Raw genomic sequence first — 16345 nt, 5'->3', positions numbered from 1 at the left:
ATTCCCTCCCTTTAGCTAGAAACTGTGGGGACAGGGAAGAGTAAAATTCATTAGCCCCAAAGGTCACACAAAGACAGACACTCTCCTCCTTTAATTACTCTACCCCTGATATATTTCAGAACAGAAATTCTGAGAAATTCTGTCCCCATTTGAATGCCCAGTAAACGAGGACTTGGAAAATCATGCTGCACCTGAGCAAGAAGGCAGCCAGGAAGGCGATTTAAACACGCCCAGCAACATTTTCAGGAAAAATAATTGGAACAGTAAACAATTCTGTTTTGACTAACCTGCAAATCAAGGATTGAGGGTAGGGAGAGTGATGATTTACCCGATTAAATTCCCCATTTCCTAGAAAATGTCATGTAGAAAATTCTTTGATTTTTACTGGTCAATTATCATAAACAGGCACGTCTGTCCTGCTCACATTCTGTGAAATACGGTTTGCGGTGCCATCTTTTGAGCAGGATTCAGGCAACAAACGGTTTGAAAACAAGAATTTCATCAAACGTGGCAAAAAGGTGACGTAGCTAGAGAAGACCCAAAGATTTATTTTTCCATTTAAAATTGCCTGCCTCCTTTGGTAAATAAACATAAGCTTCAGAAAAAAATTTGGAAAGTTTTCTTTCTGTGTAACAACATCCTCAAGCACCATTATCAAGTCAAAGCATATGACTGGGACGAAATAAAACCCTCCTGCCTATTGGTTCAAGTTAGATCATCTTCAAAATACCAAGTTGACTTTTACCTCCAAAGAACCACTGCGCTGTTCGCCTTCTAACCTTTGAGTTTTAAACTTATAGGAAGGGGGGTGGGAGTAGGGGACTGATTTGACATGTTGACTAAGTTTATTCTAGCTAAGAAAGTCAGAGGTATATTCAACAGTATACCCAATCATTGCCTCTTTAAAACGGTTGTTTAAAAAACTTTTCAATCACCCCATTGCTTTTTTTCCCCCAATTAAATTTTTCTTTTGGAAAAGTCTATTCTTTTTCATGGACTTGAGAGCTTTTTTCTTTTTTTTTTTGGAAAACTTTGGGACAAAATGATTGTTTCCTCTGGGGCAAGAGAACAGCTGCTGTATTGTCTTGGAAGTATATTAACTTATGTTTGATGATTTGGTATTAGACTGACTGGCTGTCACTGGTCAAGGAAGGTCTTTCTCTGCGTACACAAATCCAGCCATTCTCGTGTCGCTTGTAAATGATGCCGCGGCTTCTCTGCCTCCACGCTGCTGCAGTGAACGCAGGGTGCCCTCCTGCTCTTTGAGGCTCTGCTCTTGAACTGTCTCTCTTGGTCCTTATCCAGTTCCCTTCCCCCTGCTGGCTCGATGCTCTGGGGGGACACCAACCTCATTCATTCTCCTGTTAAGCTCCTGCCCTACCTCCTGCTTCTTTCCGGTAGCTTTGTCTTTCTTGATTCTGTCACTGGCTCTTCCAGCAGCATCTGTTCGACAGGCCCCTCCCCCCCCCCCCCCCCCCCCCGTCTATTTGATGCCCCTTCCTTATCCAGACGCTGCCCACCAGCTGGTCCGGGCTTCCTCAGTGGGGTCCTGAACACAACCACACAGAGTCACAGTCTCAAAGATTCCAGACTCAGAGTCCTGGGATCTTCATTCTTTCATCTCTGAATAGAGAAATTTTCCCATATAAATGTGTTACAAGCAAACAACACTCTCTTTTGGAGTAGTTTATGTGGTCTCCCCTACCATTCATTTCTGCTTCACTAACTTATAAGTTAATCCAGTTAGAAGCAACTACAGCATATGATAAAGTTGCCTTGACCTTTGTTTCTAAAGCATTTGGCAGGTTATCTTTGTTTGGTCAACTGAGGTCTAATATGGTCCAAAGAGCACTGGACCGAGTCAGATCTGAGTCCTAGATATGCCTCTGTGGAAGAAGCTTAAGTGTGGAGACTAGTTATCTCATAGGTTTATTGGGAAAATAAATGAATAAATATGCTCTAAGAATGAATAAGGTGCTCTAAGAATGGAAAACATTTGTAAAGTGATACAATTGGCCAAATGAAAGTAACTTTCTGAATTCTATTTTAGACTTCTTTAATTTGGGGGAGAGAAGCAAATGTTTGTCATCTCAGAAAGAACCTTTTGGATGGAAAAAATCTAGAGTACCTGGTCTTTTCTCCCCCCCTGCTTGGAGAAGATGCTGCAAACAAATATATCCCAGATCGGTGTGCGGCAGCGATGCTCAGAAGGCCCTGCGAGGCCGAATCGCCCCGTGGTGGTTGCCTGTCCTTGACGGCGGGTCAGCCTGCTTGCTGAGGATTGCCCCTCACGTCGTTCAGTGTTAACTCACATCTCTTAGCGTGAGGTGTGGGATTCCAGTATCGGAAGTCATGTATCTCTTACCAAAAAGTTGCTTTAAGCAACTGTTTCAACTGGTAGAGTGAACTTTGCTCAGAGCTAGTTTCACAGCAAACAATCAGTGTCAAACTCTTCTGAGAAATGAGAGAAAACTGTGAGAAAGGCAGTGAATGAGAAGGAAACAGAACAAGGCTATCAGATAGTACGCACATGGATTTGAGTGAAAGGTGACAAGAAGGAGGTCAATGATTTGGTAACAAGTATGAAATCGTTCTAGAATCCAAGCCAGAAGGGGGTGGGGGGTGGGCTCGGGTGGGAGGTCTATGGTGCTGGACCTCATCAAGCAGGCTTTTCATCTGCACCCAGTGCAGCCACTGGCCTTCTTACCTGGATAACTGGGACCAGCTGGGCAAGAAACAGCATGGCTGGGTATACATTGGGGGCCACCAATAACTTGGGTGGATTAACTGATTCAAACACAGGTAAAGGAAATGAGCATATCATCACAATTTTTTTTAACTTAAGAAAGGAAAATCAGACTGGGTTAGGATGCTCATAGGGAGGCCTCAAAAAAAAGGGAAGCTTAAGAGGCTAAGACTCAGTTCCCCAAATGCCTGACTTTTCTTGAAGAAAGGCTGAGAGACAAGTGATGCCAGGGCAGAGGGGTGTGATGAAGTCTCAGGCCCCTCCCCATCCACCAATGTCTCATATTTATAAAAGGTCCCATGTGCCACAGGTCTGGAGGGCAAAGATGGACCCAAGAATATTTCTAAAATTCAGTAGCATCATAAGGACTGGGTTAAGAGAGGGGCTTTGTTCCTGGGTCCTTGAACTTACAAGAGATGGCATGCCCAGGACGAGACTCCAAGACATGCCAAGGAGATGGGAGGGGAGTCACAGGATCAAAAGCCTGGACTGCTTGACCTGGGGTTCTGCTGAAGGAGGAGGGGCGAGGTGTCAGTGGAGGGGGTAGAGGGGGTACCCATGGCCAGAATGCAGCAAAGCCGTGCGATGCTCTCACACAGGCACACAGATGCCATTATTTGATGAAGTCTCAGGTCAAACTCTTATATATGGGGTGCCCAGGAAGGGCCCCTTTGTAACCGGGAGCCCTAGAAACCCACAAAAGTAAGGACATCGCCAACTAGTGGTGTTCTGTGATCTTTCCAGGAGAGAAGACTGAATGAGTTGTATATCCATAGAATGATCATATATTGGGACCTCTGAAATTCACTAAGGATGACAGTAATTCAAAGCCAGGTTAGTGAGAACTCCTCTTCAAAGAGAAAGCTCTATGATAAGGGGAAGAGCCTGCCCTCCATTTACCTCTTGGGAAGTGCAGGCCTTCTTCTACTGAGTCTCTTAATGGAAGGGATATCCACAGAGGATTCCAGAACAGGAAAAGAAAAACCAACCTTCCCATTCAGGGTCCTCAAAACTAACCAAAGTTTAAAAACAAAAACAAAAACAAAACAAAACAAAAACAACCGAAATATTTTTCAATTTTCTCTGAAGAAAGAACCAGAAAAATGATAGAAAAGTGTGAAAAATCAGAGCATTCTCGCCATCTTTTCACTTCTGTCTCTACAGAAAAAATGAAACATCAGCAGTGGGCCAAGTCTCAGTTTTTAGGGAAATCTGATGAATTAGAATAGGGAAACGGTGAGCCCACTGAAACAGACTGCAGTAAAGTCAGATGGGCTTCACAAGCCTCTAATATTTCCTAAGAAAAGGGGGTTGACATAGGGTGAAGAAAGTGAAGCACATAAAAAAAAATTTGTTTCACGAAGGACCTTGAAAACACTCTGAATAAAAATGGAATTAAAATGCTGTCCTGAGGCATTTCCAGAGGATTTGACACCCAGAAGGTATCATTAACTCCCCTCCTCTATGTGACAAAATTTTCAGTAATGACAAAGGGACAGAAAACACATTCAGGGAAAATATCCTTTTATTGAATTTTATGTATTATCATGGCAATAAAACAAAGAATAAAAATAAAGTATTATAATAAAAAAGAAGAAAAAGCCATGTACTAAGGTTTTAATTATTAGCATAAAGTATATTTTGAAAAATGGGAGAAAAACATATACCTATATATTGGTCTGTCACATTAATAATTATAGTTTGTTTTTAAGCCTTATGCAGATTTGTCATTGATTTTGTCAGAAGTGAACTTCTCTTTATATCATGCTCAATAAACCATTTGTCAATCTATCTCCATTCATTGTTGACCAAAGTATGCTTTTTATTTTAATTTCAAGAGGTTTCTTTTCAATTAAGCGACAGATAAACAAATAGGAAAAGTATCAGACACAAGGAAAAGATTGGGAAGATTCAGATAAATCCCATTTCACATCACATTTCAGAAACAGCACATCTGTGGTTCCTTTGGGGTCAATTCTAGTGGCTTTCAATATCTCTGTGACCAAAAAAAAAAAGTGTAAAGCTAAGTAAATACTGTGAGAGGTCTCAAAGAATGCTGGAACTGAGGTAACTGACTGCTATCACTGGCTATTTTGAACCTCTTGCTTCATTGTAAAAAGTCATATGACAGGGTACGGGTGGGGGTGGGGTGAGGCTGCGGGCTGCTGGGGGCCAGAGCTGGGGTGGGTGGGACACAAAGCAGGTCTGCATGTCAATGTTCACATAGAATATAGTGCTAATTACAGGACACCTAATAAAATATGCTAACTGAAGTTCAGTATTGATTATTGAAGCTCCACAGCAAACACGGTGATTGTCTAGATGGGCAACTGAGACAAACAGAAGACGCTGTGGAGTCTTCATCACTGCCGTGGCCTGGGCTTTTGGCAGACGACGCTGCTGAGCCTGGAGCCAAGCGAGTCTGGGTTCTCCTGTCCCAGCGCCTGCACCAGCGCAGCGCGTGGGGCGGATGCACGCTGTCGCTCGCAGGCCTTTTGGGAGCCCCAGGCTCCCAGGAGGGGCGTGGGGGCTTGGCGGCACGCCGTTGCACGTGCGCTCAGCCGGTGAGCGCCGGGTCTGCTTCCTCTGGGTGCCGAGGCCAGGCCCAGCAGGGCACACCAGGCCTGGCCCGGCTGCTCCAGGGCCCCTGCCCTGGCGGCCTCCTCCTTTTTCCTTTCACAGGTGTCTCCCCCTCCAGGGACCCCTTTTGCACCCTCACTCTGTGACTGTTTCTGGAGAGCCAAACCAGCACAGCCTGTAGCTTCTTCGGCCGGATGGCCCTTACCTGTTTGCCCTCCGCGTGTCCCACCAGTTGGCAGAATCTGCTTCCCACAAGTCCATGGGGGCATTCCCATGTGGGCCCCGTCCAGGGTCCTGTTCCCCCTTCCCTCCCAGCTTCCATGGTCAACAGCTTCCTGTTCCAACTCACCCCGCCCAGGTCCAAAGCAAATCCACGGCTGCTGATGGCCACCCACGGCACAGAGGACCAAGGCCAGGAGCTGATGACCTGCCCCGCCTGCCTGCCAGTCCCTCACCAGTCTCACAAAGACCCAGCAAGTGGACGAGCTCGTGCGCAGGTTCCACGCGCTGGCGTCAGGACTCTCCCGGGCGTGCTGCCTCCAGCTGAGTGCCTCCTTCCAGGTTTCTCCAGCCCAGCTGCACGGCCCCAGGCAGCCATGCTGGCCTAGCTCTCGCCAGCACCTCTCTCCGCCTTTCGGCCAGCTCTCCATGCTTTGACACCCAGTCATTTGCTCAAAGAATATTCAGGAATGACTACCCTCTCTCCCCCTTCTGAAGACAGGGGCTGCCCTCCCAGCCGTGTGCATGGGGCCACGCCCTACGGACCGAGAAATGCACCAACGCCAGGAGCACCCTCTCCCAGGTCTTCGGGGTGCGCGTCTCCCCTGAGGAGGGGTCCCAGTTCACAGCCTAGGTTCAGACACCACCCCTGGCCCGATGCCCTTCTTCTCTGAGGACGTGATGTCTCCAAAGAGCAACCGGGGAAGAGCACAGACCTTCAGGGGCACACCAGCCTGAGGGCTTCCAGCCTGCTTTCTCAGGACGAGAGCAGTGAGTGAGTCAGAGAGAAGCCCCGGTTGTGATGCTTCTCACACCAAACAGGGAGGAAACCCGGTCTCCCCCTCAGACCCACTGCCGCTCTATCAGCTGACACTCAGATGCTTCTTGGAAGCCAGAGGCGCTTCTTCCCTTAGCACTGGGTCCCTGGCCCCACCTGGCTGCGGGCAGGGCTGCCTGGGAGGGAGGTGACTGCCCTGTGTCGGGAAGGCTGTCCCCTAGGACCTCACAGAGGCTCCCTGCTGGCCGGCTTTCCCACACGGTTTGGACAGTGCCAATTGACAGAACAGGGGAAAGAAGAGGGGCACTTCTCCCTGCCCTTCCCTGCTCCACTTTTCAGAGCAGCCTTGACGGCAGGCCCTGCGGGGCCACCCCTCCTGGTCCCTGCTCTCACGGGTGACACTGGGAACACCGCCTCCCAGCCCCGCTCCTTCGGCCCCTGCTGATCTGGGGGTTGTATCTGCCAACAGGGTGGCTCCTCTAGACTCGGTCGTTGTGGAATCTCTGCATCTGAGTTGTTGGAGTTGGACCGTTTTCTGCCGGGACCCTCCTCCCCTTGATGACAGCTTGGATTAGCACAGCTTACAGGTGTCTTCCAGACAGCTGGTGCTCCTAATTTTCGATAGCTTTGGAAGTCTCGGAGGACAAACCACTACCTGCTCAGTGTGCTGGGGACTGACCGCTCCCCAAGGGGTGACTGTGTATTCCTGCAAAGGTGACATCCCAGGGTTCTGCTGGCTACTATAGGCTAAATCAGAAACTCCTGGCCAGAGTTACGTATGCCTCCAGAGTGTATGCACGATGAGTGGGCTTTGGGAGAAAGGAGGAATGAGTTTCCTCTGTGCCACTATCTAGCTTCCACCTTCTATCTCCCAACTCATACTCCACAAGGCCTCCAATCTAGTGAAAACCCACCTTCTGGAAAGAACTTTCATACGAATGCACACAACTGCCACCACTTCGCTGGTTTAACCCACCCCATGGTGCTGGCATTTCTGAAGGAAAGGTGGGATTCTGGGCACAGCTTGGCCTTCAGGAGCATGCCAACTGAATTCTAATCCCAACTCCGCCACCTTCTGATGGGAGACTGGGACAGCCCCTTGAATTCTCCAGAGCTCAGGTGCCTCATGGGTAAAACGAGGATCATCACCCCACCTATCTCACAGGGTTGTAGCATGTGAGGTCTCAAGGCCAGCTCTTGCCTCATGACTGGAGACACTTGGCCTTTATTAGGTTGTCCTGCCCTCTAGGCAATAGGTGTTTGGGTATTGCAGGGGCCTCCCCAGACACATGACATGTCACTGAGGAAGGCTGTGGGTGAGGCTGGCTTGGGGGCCTGGACCGTGCCCCGGCTGGGAGCCCTCTGGCACTGTGCATCCCTTCCAGGGAGTTTCTTGGTGCTGGCCTTGAGAAGTTCCCACACGAGTGGGCTGCCTCTTTTGGACTTCCCCGAGACACTGCAGAGGACCACCTGGCCAGCTGCCAGCGGGCGGGCCTGTCACTGGCCCAGGGCCTGGGTCTCTCACCTGAGAGGTGTCACCTCGGCCCTCCACTGGCACAGCCAGGGTGCGCCTCGGCGCTGGGGTTGAGGGTAGCTGAAAGGGGCTCCAGCAAAGCCAAGAACTGTCTTCCCTGCTTGGGGCAGGGAGTACCTGGATGTGAGGCTGAATTCCACACGCCCCTACGGCACACCTCTTGGACCCGGTCCATGGACACACCTGGTTCTCAGGGATGAGAGAAAGTCATGGCCCACCGCCTGGAAACGGCTCTCTCCTCTCTGCCTTCTTGCCTTTACCACTGTCACCACAGCATGTGGCTTCACAAGAAACCCTAGCCACTCCTAGCAGCTGACTGACCTCAGCACACGAGCAGCCCTCTCCAGGGGCTCCCGTTCTGAGGGAGGCTGGGCCTCTTACAGTGAAGGACATACCCTTCCTAAAGCAGAAGGTGACATTTCTCTAGTGCACGTGGAGGGGCCTTTTTATTCTTGTTTTCCAAAAGTGCTCCAGCAGTACCTTGGGGAAACCCAGAGCCAGCCGACAAAAGGCAAACCTGCTCCCCAGCAAGGACAGTTCCTGTTTGTGCTGGCTTGGCCATTGCTTCTGGGGAGGAGTATATGAAGCAATCGGATGACAGGCTAGGGGGAAGAGGGACAGTGGCCACCTGTCACTAGTGAGCATCCCTGAGGATGGAGCGGCTACACAAAAGCCCTCCTTGGGCCAAGCTGGGTGAACGGGTAAATGGTGGATCAACACTATTTCTAAAAACTGTCCCAAACTACGTTATTTCTTGAAGTGCTAAGGAAAGGTTATCTCCCAAAGAATCAAAGGTTTCTTTCCCCCCTAATCTCACCTGGTTTTCTTAACTAATTAGTACCTTGTATATGGGATGTGCAGAGTCAGGATGCCTCATCTATTCTGTCTTGCTCTAAATAACCAGCCAATACCCTCCTCAGATGGTACTGAGCTGCCCAGAACTTTCAGCCACCTGCTAAATAACTCTCGTTAAAAACCAGCCTCTAATAACTGAACTATAAGCTTCAGGAAACCATGTAATTTTACAACTGTGAACTATTAACTCCTTATGATCAATAGTTTGCATAAAGCTCTGGAATAAATATAAAGACCCAAACTTGCAGATGTTCAAACGTGGACTGGCAATGTTTTCCCCTGATGGAAAGAGACACAGACTCGACAGTTGCAAGCTTTGGTCATGTTTGTTAAGGCTGGTTATGCCGAAGCTGCAAAAGAGAACATTAATTTTGATACTAGCAGAAATGCCACTGAAAAAATTATACCCCATAATTGCAGTCACAGGTCTCAAAATCTCTACGAGGGTTGGCGTGGTGGTGAAAAATGAGAGCCAAGTGTCCACATTTCCCTGCCCTTCAAGGTCTGTGTGATGAAAACCAGAGTGTGAGGCTGGTCTAAGCCCTGGACTGCTCCCTGGGGCACGTTGGGTGCAAGGAGACCCTGCTATCTCCTGAGAAGCCTTCAAGAGACAAATCAAAGGCATTTTGGGTTTTTGTTTTCTCAGTTTCTCCTTCTCCCAGGGCAATAAAAAGGAAAGGGAAGAGGAAGTACCCTCTGAAGTCTTGGCGATTTCTAGTTAAGTGTATATATAAGTACAGCATGTTGAAAGCACATTCTTAATAAAATTATTAATAACTCAGAGTCAGGATGGGAGGAGTCATCTAATGTGGGATCACAGGGTTTTGATTCTTACTGTGTTCCCTATTTTTATGACTAGCCCAGCTCTGGTGTTGCAACTCAGGCTCTGACAGTTCTGTGAGCACCCCCAGGTACCTGCCTTCCACTGGGACTGAGCTCCACGCTCTCCTCGGTCCTGCAGCCTACAGATTCTTCACCGTGAAGAGGAAACAACAAAGCACTCAAAGACACCCCAATCACCAGAATTTGTCTGTTGCCTCCATGCAGGAGTAAGATGAAATAGCCCCAGAAGTTGGAGATGGAACAGGGACAAGAAAGAACTGGTGCCAGCAAGCCGCGAGCCCCAAGAAGATACGCGGGTAACAAGAGTGCTCAGAGAAACACACTTTAAGTCAAAGATCTCCTTGGGCAGAGGAGCACGGGTGGTGTGCTTAGGACCCGGCAAAGGCCCCTGTGAGGAATGAGCTCGGCTCTGCCTGCCCAGGGGAGACACGGGCTCAGGGCACACAAGTCTTCAGACCTCCTCTCTGCCACGGCATCCCCGCCCCGTCCACCAGACATCACCAGGTCGGGACCACATCTCTCCCTGGACCTCAAGCTCCGTGTCCTGATACAGTCCAGGCTCCAGGGACAATGCCTAATGGCTAATTTGGCCTTCCCCCAAACTCTTGGTCATGAGAGAGAGAACCTGGCCAGGGGATAAGATTAGTCTCTGTGAAGTCTTCACAGTTGTTAATAAATCAAGAAGTTGGAAATTTGAGTTACACACTAACTTGAGTGAGTGTGGTTACTGGAAGTCAGTTCTGGATGCACTGACACACACGAGAGCCTAACCTGTGCAGCTGGGTCCCACCAGAGAGGAGCCTCCTCTGTGGCCCTAGACCTGGGAACCAGCCAGTCCCTTCTCTAGCATTTTCCTTAAATCTAACCTCAACATCACAGAGGCTCACACAGCCATCCCAGTGCAGGGAGATACTGATGGAGAATAACTAAAGCATTGGAAGCAAGACCCCAGGGGTGGCAGGCCACTAAGCCCTCGTTCTTCAATGCCAGGTGATGACCAAGAGCACTTACTTCTTCCTTTCCAACCTCTCTCCACTCCATGGCCATGACCCTGCTTCCCTCATCTGGGCAGCTGTGACCACTGCCCCTCACTGGCCCCGGTGTGGACTCCCAGTCTCCATGTGCGTCATGGAAGCCTGCGTCCACGGGAGCCCACGTCCACGGGGGCCCTCCGGCACACACGGACAGCCATGTGCTTGCACAGCAGAGCACAGTGAGTCCTCCAGTGCCCATGGAAGCATGGCCAAGCTGCTGACAGGGCCACAGGGCAGAGTTGAAAGCCCAGCTCTGCGACTAGAGCTGTGGGCCCTGGGACAGGTTACCTACCCTCAAAGGGTTGGTATGAGAATTACAACTGACAGTTACCAAGAAGTCAATAGGCTGCTGCAGTTCTCGGCATGACTGACTTCTGTTTGTGTACAGCCGTGTCTCGCCCCAAGTTTGCTACCAGTCTACCCTCTGGTGCTTGCTCTACTAATACAGAACGACTTGTGGTCACAGCACCCCATTGCTTGCTTATGCCACCAGGTTCGCACACAGGCTGGTCCCTCTGCCTGAACTCTCCTCCTTCCGGCATGTTTTACTGCACTGCTTCAGGTCTCCAATTAGGTAACACTTTCCCAAAATGCTGTCCTAAGCACTGCCATTCCTCCCAGATCCCAGCCAAACTAGTTGCGTTTTGTCATCCCCCTTCCCCACACATAGCCCCAGGGGATACTTGTAACTTTGCCTACTGCCCTGCTCTATAATCGACAATTTTCCTAATTGCCAGACTAGACTGAGAATCAGGAACGTACCTTTGGTCCTGGCTTAATCCCATGGCACCGACTATGACAACATATATATTTGTCAAGTGAATAAATGAAGGAGTAAGGAGGGATGAAAGGAAGGCAAGAGCTGTTGACCCAATGAAGTCTCCTGTATGTCTGCCATGATTCAGAGTTCCAGTGTAGAACTGATCTGTTTCTAAAGAAAACTTCAGGGAAAAAAGTGTGAGAAAGCTGATGTGGGCCACAATCTCCCTCATTCTAGGAGCTGAGTCCCTAGGGGGCCCAGAGTTCATCACTCTCCACTTCCAGTGCAACCACAAACCCTAGTCTGGTCACCAACAGTAAAGGGCCCCTGGCATCTGACATCTGGACGCGTGCACAGAATTCCAGAGAAAGGTCAGGCATTTGAGGGCCCCCCCGATGGCGGCTCCCAGCTTCCATAGCTGGTCTTGCCTTTCTGTGCTGGTCTTGGCTCTCCTGTGCCCTCACCCTGCAAACCTCTGAAGTGCAGAGCACAGAGGCAGCTCGCCCATACTCTGGATTTCTTCCTCAAACCACAAGTTGCAGCCTCTCCCTCCCACCTTGTCTGCTGATTTGGAATTAAAAGATCCAGGTTTGGGTTACAGCTTTGCAAACAGTCTCAGTTTTAGGTGTCTTTCTTGGCCTCTATGAGCTTCAAGTGAATGAAATAGTACTGTCTCCACAGGTCTATAAGACGTGAGACCAGCAAAGTGCCACACAATTACACGAAGATTATAGCTGGTGCTAGATCCTGTCTTACCTTAAAGGAAAGGTGGAAAAGAAAGGACACACGGACAGTAAAAGATACACCACCCTACTGGATTGTGGTTGTCTTCAAAATGCCTAATTACTTGTGTAATGCTATTGCCTCACACCCCTATACACCATATTAAAGTTTTCCTAAGATTCTTACTCAGAGTTGGCTGTGTTTCCCACACAAGACAAGGCTCTGGCACATCCTCAAGAACAGGTCCTGGAAGACACACACAGGGCTCTTAGTCTAAGGAGAACACTCAAAACGCCCACAACAGGATTATCAGTGCCGTACCTAGGCCCACATGTTCTATCAGAATAAGCCTTGCTAAGCCTGCAGGTGTTTCTGTTCTGTGTGACGCTGATCGGGGCACATCATCCAAAGCCCATCAGGGGTGGTAACCAGCACACATGGCCTAACTCCCAGGCCCTCCCTTGGTCCCTGAGCCAAGGGCTTCCAGGCCTCAGAAACAGAAATCCAGAACCTATGACAAGCCTGCCACCTATGGTCAAAGGCCCACATAGATTGGCTGTTGAGTTCTTCATCCTTCGTTCAAGACAAATCTGTCTTTGGGGTAAAAAGTTAGATTTCCTTCCTCTACCACTGGATTTATACAAGGAAATTTTAGGAAATCGCCTTAAATTGCTCTTCAAGCCAGTTTCTGTTCCTTCAGATTAAATAATATGGGGTCAGATAACGGTATTCAACAATGTTCAGCAAATGCTCATGGTATACCTGGGCTGCATACTCCTGTGCTAAATGTAATCATTTCAGGGGTGTCAAACACTCAATAACCATTCTGTGCAGGCTACCCTAGAAAAACATGTTCTTAATCTAAATCTGTTCCTGTGGGTGTGAATCCATTGCAAACAGGGCCTTTTGAAGATGTTATTTTTAGTTAAAATGTGGTCCAACTGAATCAGAATGGATCTTAATCCTATTACTGGAGACCTTATAGAGAAGGTGAGAGAGAGAGCGTGAGAGTGCAAGAGTGCACGTGAGAGGGAGAGTGAGGGAGAGAGAAGCCAGGAGCTGAAAGTCAATGGAACCTGGAGGAGAAAGGAGAAGACATTGCCGAGTGTACTGCCATGTGACAGAAGAGCCAAGAGACCCCAAAGATTGCCAGCCAAGGAGAAGAGACAACCCAGAGAGGAAGCCATGAGCCCATAAACTCCTGTTATTAAGCCACCCCGTCACAGTATGGTATTTGTTTTGGCAGCTAGGAAACTAAAACTTATTTCTTTCACCTCACATGGAAGATCAGGATCTCTCTCATGTAGCATCAGCTGTACTACTTTATGAAGGAAAACAGCCTCCATCAGAAAGTTAGTGTCACTGCATGGGGTGGCTTCCGCCTTGTTGGTAACCCTCAGAGGCAAGAACGAATGTCTTCACACTAGGTTAAGGAACAGTACTTACACGTGAAACTAAATTTGGCTAAGTTGCCCTTTATTAACAAAAACGTGTAGTTTTTGGTAAATTCCGCCATGGAGAATACAAACCATGGAGAATACACACACACACACCAAGAAATATTTCCCAAGCTGGGGAACTTAAGAACATGTGAGCTAGTTTACGTAGTACAGTGTCAGACGTTACGTTCCTCCTTGGTTAGCTGCGCATGAGAAACAATCCCTATTCCTAAACGGTTTAACAGGGCTCTTGAGATGGTGTTACAGTCATTCAAGTAAGGTTAAGGAATCAGCCAAGGTGGTAGAGTTAAGGTAAAAATACTTTCTCTTACTAAAAGAGTATTCTTAGTCCTCAATGTACAGCATCATAATTATTATACACGTATTCAATTTAATATGAAAAACAAGTTTACAAATCACTGCTGGATACTTAAAAATAAACTCTAGGTTGCTTTTCTTTTTGGCAGCACCAGCCTATACACTGTGGATTTCCAATATTTCAGAAACTTCAGTTACATTACAGTCTTCTGAGAAAGGCCAAGTATTTCAGAATTCCAGGGGTGGCTGTGGAGAAAGGATATCACTGGCAAAAAATATTAAAACAACATTTCAAGATCTACAGGGATATATTTAGATGTTCATAAATACACACATATATCTAAGCATTCAACCGAATATCTTAAATGCTTTTCCTATTAATCTATTTATATTTCTTTTTGGTTTAAGGGGAAAAGGCACTTGATAGGCAAATGAACCATGGCTGTGGTGGCCCCACGGGGCACGCTGCCTGTCGCAGGGCATATCTGGGGCCTGCATATCTGCTCAGGGTCAGGCAACTTTGCTCTTCTAGGCCCAAGAGCTCACCTTTGGCACACCCTCTACAGTGCACAGGAAACTGCTCTTCTAATTCAGGGGTTCTTTTTGTGGCAGAACTTGGAGAAACTGCATTGCAACATCTTTTGAGGAAGAGGTGGAGTACACATTTTCATTCGTGAGGCTCTGCATACTTAAATACTCGTGTTGGAATGAAGGCCTGGGGCACAGAGGTGGACCCAGCAGCACAGGGCCCGCTGCCGAGCCAGACACCCTGCAATCTGCCTGCACGTCCTGCTGGCCTCGCCTAAATGTGGACGCTCACCTGCCAGGAAACACCTTACAGGAGCCCAAATCAGAAACACTGATGCTTGTCCAAGGGGCTTCCAAAGCAAGTGTGACTGAACATTTTCAACTATAAGGCAGAGTTAATTGGAATAACAAAAAAAAAAAAAAAAACCTTTGAAAAGATTTTAATGAGGTAGCTGAGATCAAATACTCAATCCACAGAATCCAACAAAAGTGCTTAAGCATTTATGAACACAAACTGCAACAGTGCCTAATAAATGCTCTTTTCCCGCAATTCCTGAGGTGCATGCAAACCTTGAGAAGTGCCTACTGCAAAGTGGGAACAGCAAGAGGCTGGAGGAAGCGACCCTGGACAGCAGGAGAAACAAGAGGGTCTCGAGTGCGGGCCAGCTTGGGCTGAAGCAGCACCCCTCACCGCAGAGCTGACACGCGAGCCACGGAGGAAAACCAGGAGGCCTGGCTGCACTGGCACAGAGCGTGGCGCGGCGACAACACACGCCGCCTCCGGGCCCCGAACACTGTCAGGATCCTGCCGCGCCCCAGCCCTGGCCCAGCCGCTGCCTGCCCTGGCTCTACCAGGTTCGAGCCCCGCCTGTACCCCCAGCTCTGAAGCCCTCCCCGAGTTCTGAGGCGCTCCAGGTTCCGAGGCGCCTTGCTCTCAGCACTCATCCCCGAGTGCTACTGGGTGTCTGTCTGTCCAGATGCACTGGGCTCCTTTTTGAGCAGTGTGCTCAGGTGTCGGGTTTGAATGCCTTCCGTGTGGAGCCTTGGACAGGGAAGGACGGAGACGCTTGTCCTGGAGGCTGGGATCTTGTGAACGTCCCGGCAGCGTGGTTATTCACGACCCACACAGGCACACAGGGCAGGCCGGGGCTGCGTGCAGCTCCTCGGGCAGCAGCAAGCTAAGGCAGGCAGGACGAGGGCAGGGCCTCGGCAGGGCTCGGTGGGGCCAGGGAAGGAGCTGGGAAAGCTCCCCCACCTTGGCCTGGGGTCCTGCCCACGCTGCCCCGGGTCCCCATTCCCCAGGGGTCTCCCCAGCCCAGGGGCTGCAGAGTCATCCAGCCACCACTGTGCACGCGAAGGAACACACTGAGTACAAGCAGGCGAGAGTACGGAGCCTGCGCCCTAGGTGTCAGCCGTATAGTTTCTGTAGGCTGGGGGAGGCAGGGTTGAAAACCCACCCCACCGCCTGGTGCCTGGCGGGGGCTCCACGTGCCCTTGTTCTTTATATTTACCCAGGATGCTTTTGGCTTCTTCTGCATCCCGCAAGGGGCTCTCTCCATATTCTTCCTTCAGCCACTGCCGATACTGGAGAGGTTAGAAACAAAACGGTAATGCCACAGACACCCACCTGCATCCACGTGCTCCAGGGCAGCACCGAGTGGGATTGATTTTGCCAAATGCGAACAGGGAAATGAACAAGCATTGGGCAATCATAACTCTGTCGTTGTTCTGACAGTGTCAATCAAGAGAAATAACTGCTTTTTCAAGGTTCTGGCCTGAGGACATGAAAGTAAGGCAAACCAAGGAAGATGGCACTTCGCCAAAACGGAGAGAAAGAGAAGTTACTAAGAGGCAGCCAGAATGGAAACAACACAGGGGAAATTAGGAAGGGGCTAATTAGGGCTGCAGCTGGTGCACGACAGGCCGTGACTCCACGGCTGCCGAGGTGGGGGGTCTGGGGCCCAGGGCCCTTCCCAACCACCCGCATG

At 49.3% G+C, this 16345-nt stretch overlaps 1 protein-coding gene across 3 annotated transcripts in view; it reads right to left on the bottom strand.

The window, feature by feature from the left end:
- Nucleotides 1-13527: 13527 nt before the first annotated feature.
- The window catches only part of DUSP22 (dual specificity phosphatase 22), a 58263-nt gene continuing 55445 nt past the window's right edge, over nucleotides 13528-16345 (bottom strand). For 2 of the 3 annotated variants that reach the window (XM_004447040.4, XM_058285160.2), the window contains one exon: nucleotides 13528-15941. In XM_004447040.4, coding sequence (XP_004447097.1) covers nucleotides 15759-15941 — 183 coding nt within the window. In that variant the 3' untranslated portion in view covers nucleotides 13528-15758. The remainder of the gene's footprint in view (nucleotides 15942-16345) is intronic. The other variant, XM_004447041.5, reaches the window with a different exon arrangement.

The sequence above is a fragment of the Dasypus novemcinctus genome, chromosome 22 (genome assembly GCF_030445035.2).
Source record: "Dasypus novemcinctus isolate mDasNov1 chromosome 22, mDasNov1.1.hap2, whole genome shotgun sequence".
NCBI lineage: Eukaryota > Metazoa > Chordata > Mammalia > Cingulata > Dasypodidae > Dasypus > Dasypus novemcinctus.
This window is presented reverse-complemented; position numbering and strand designations above follow the sequence as displayed.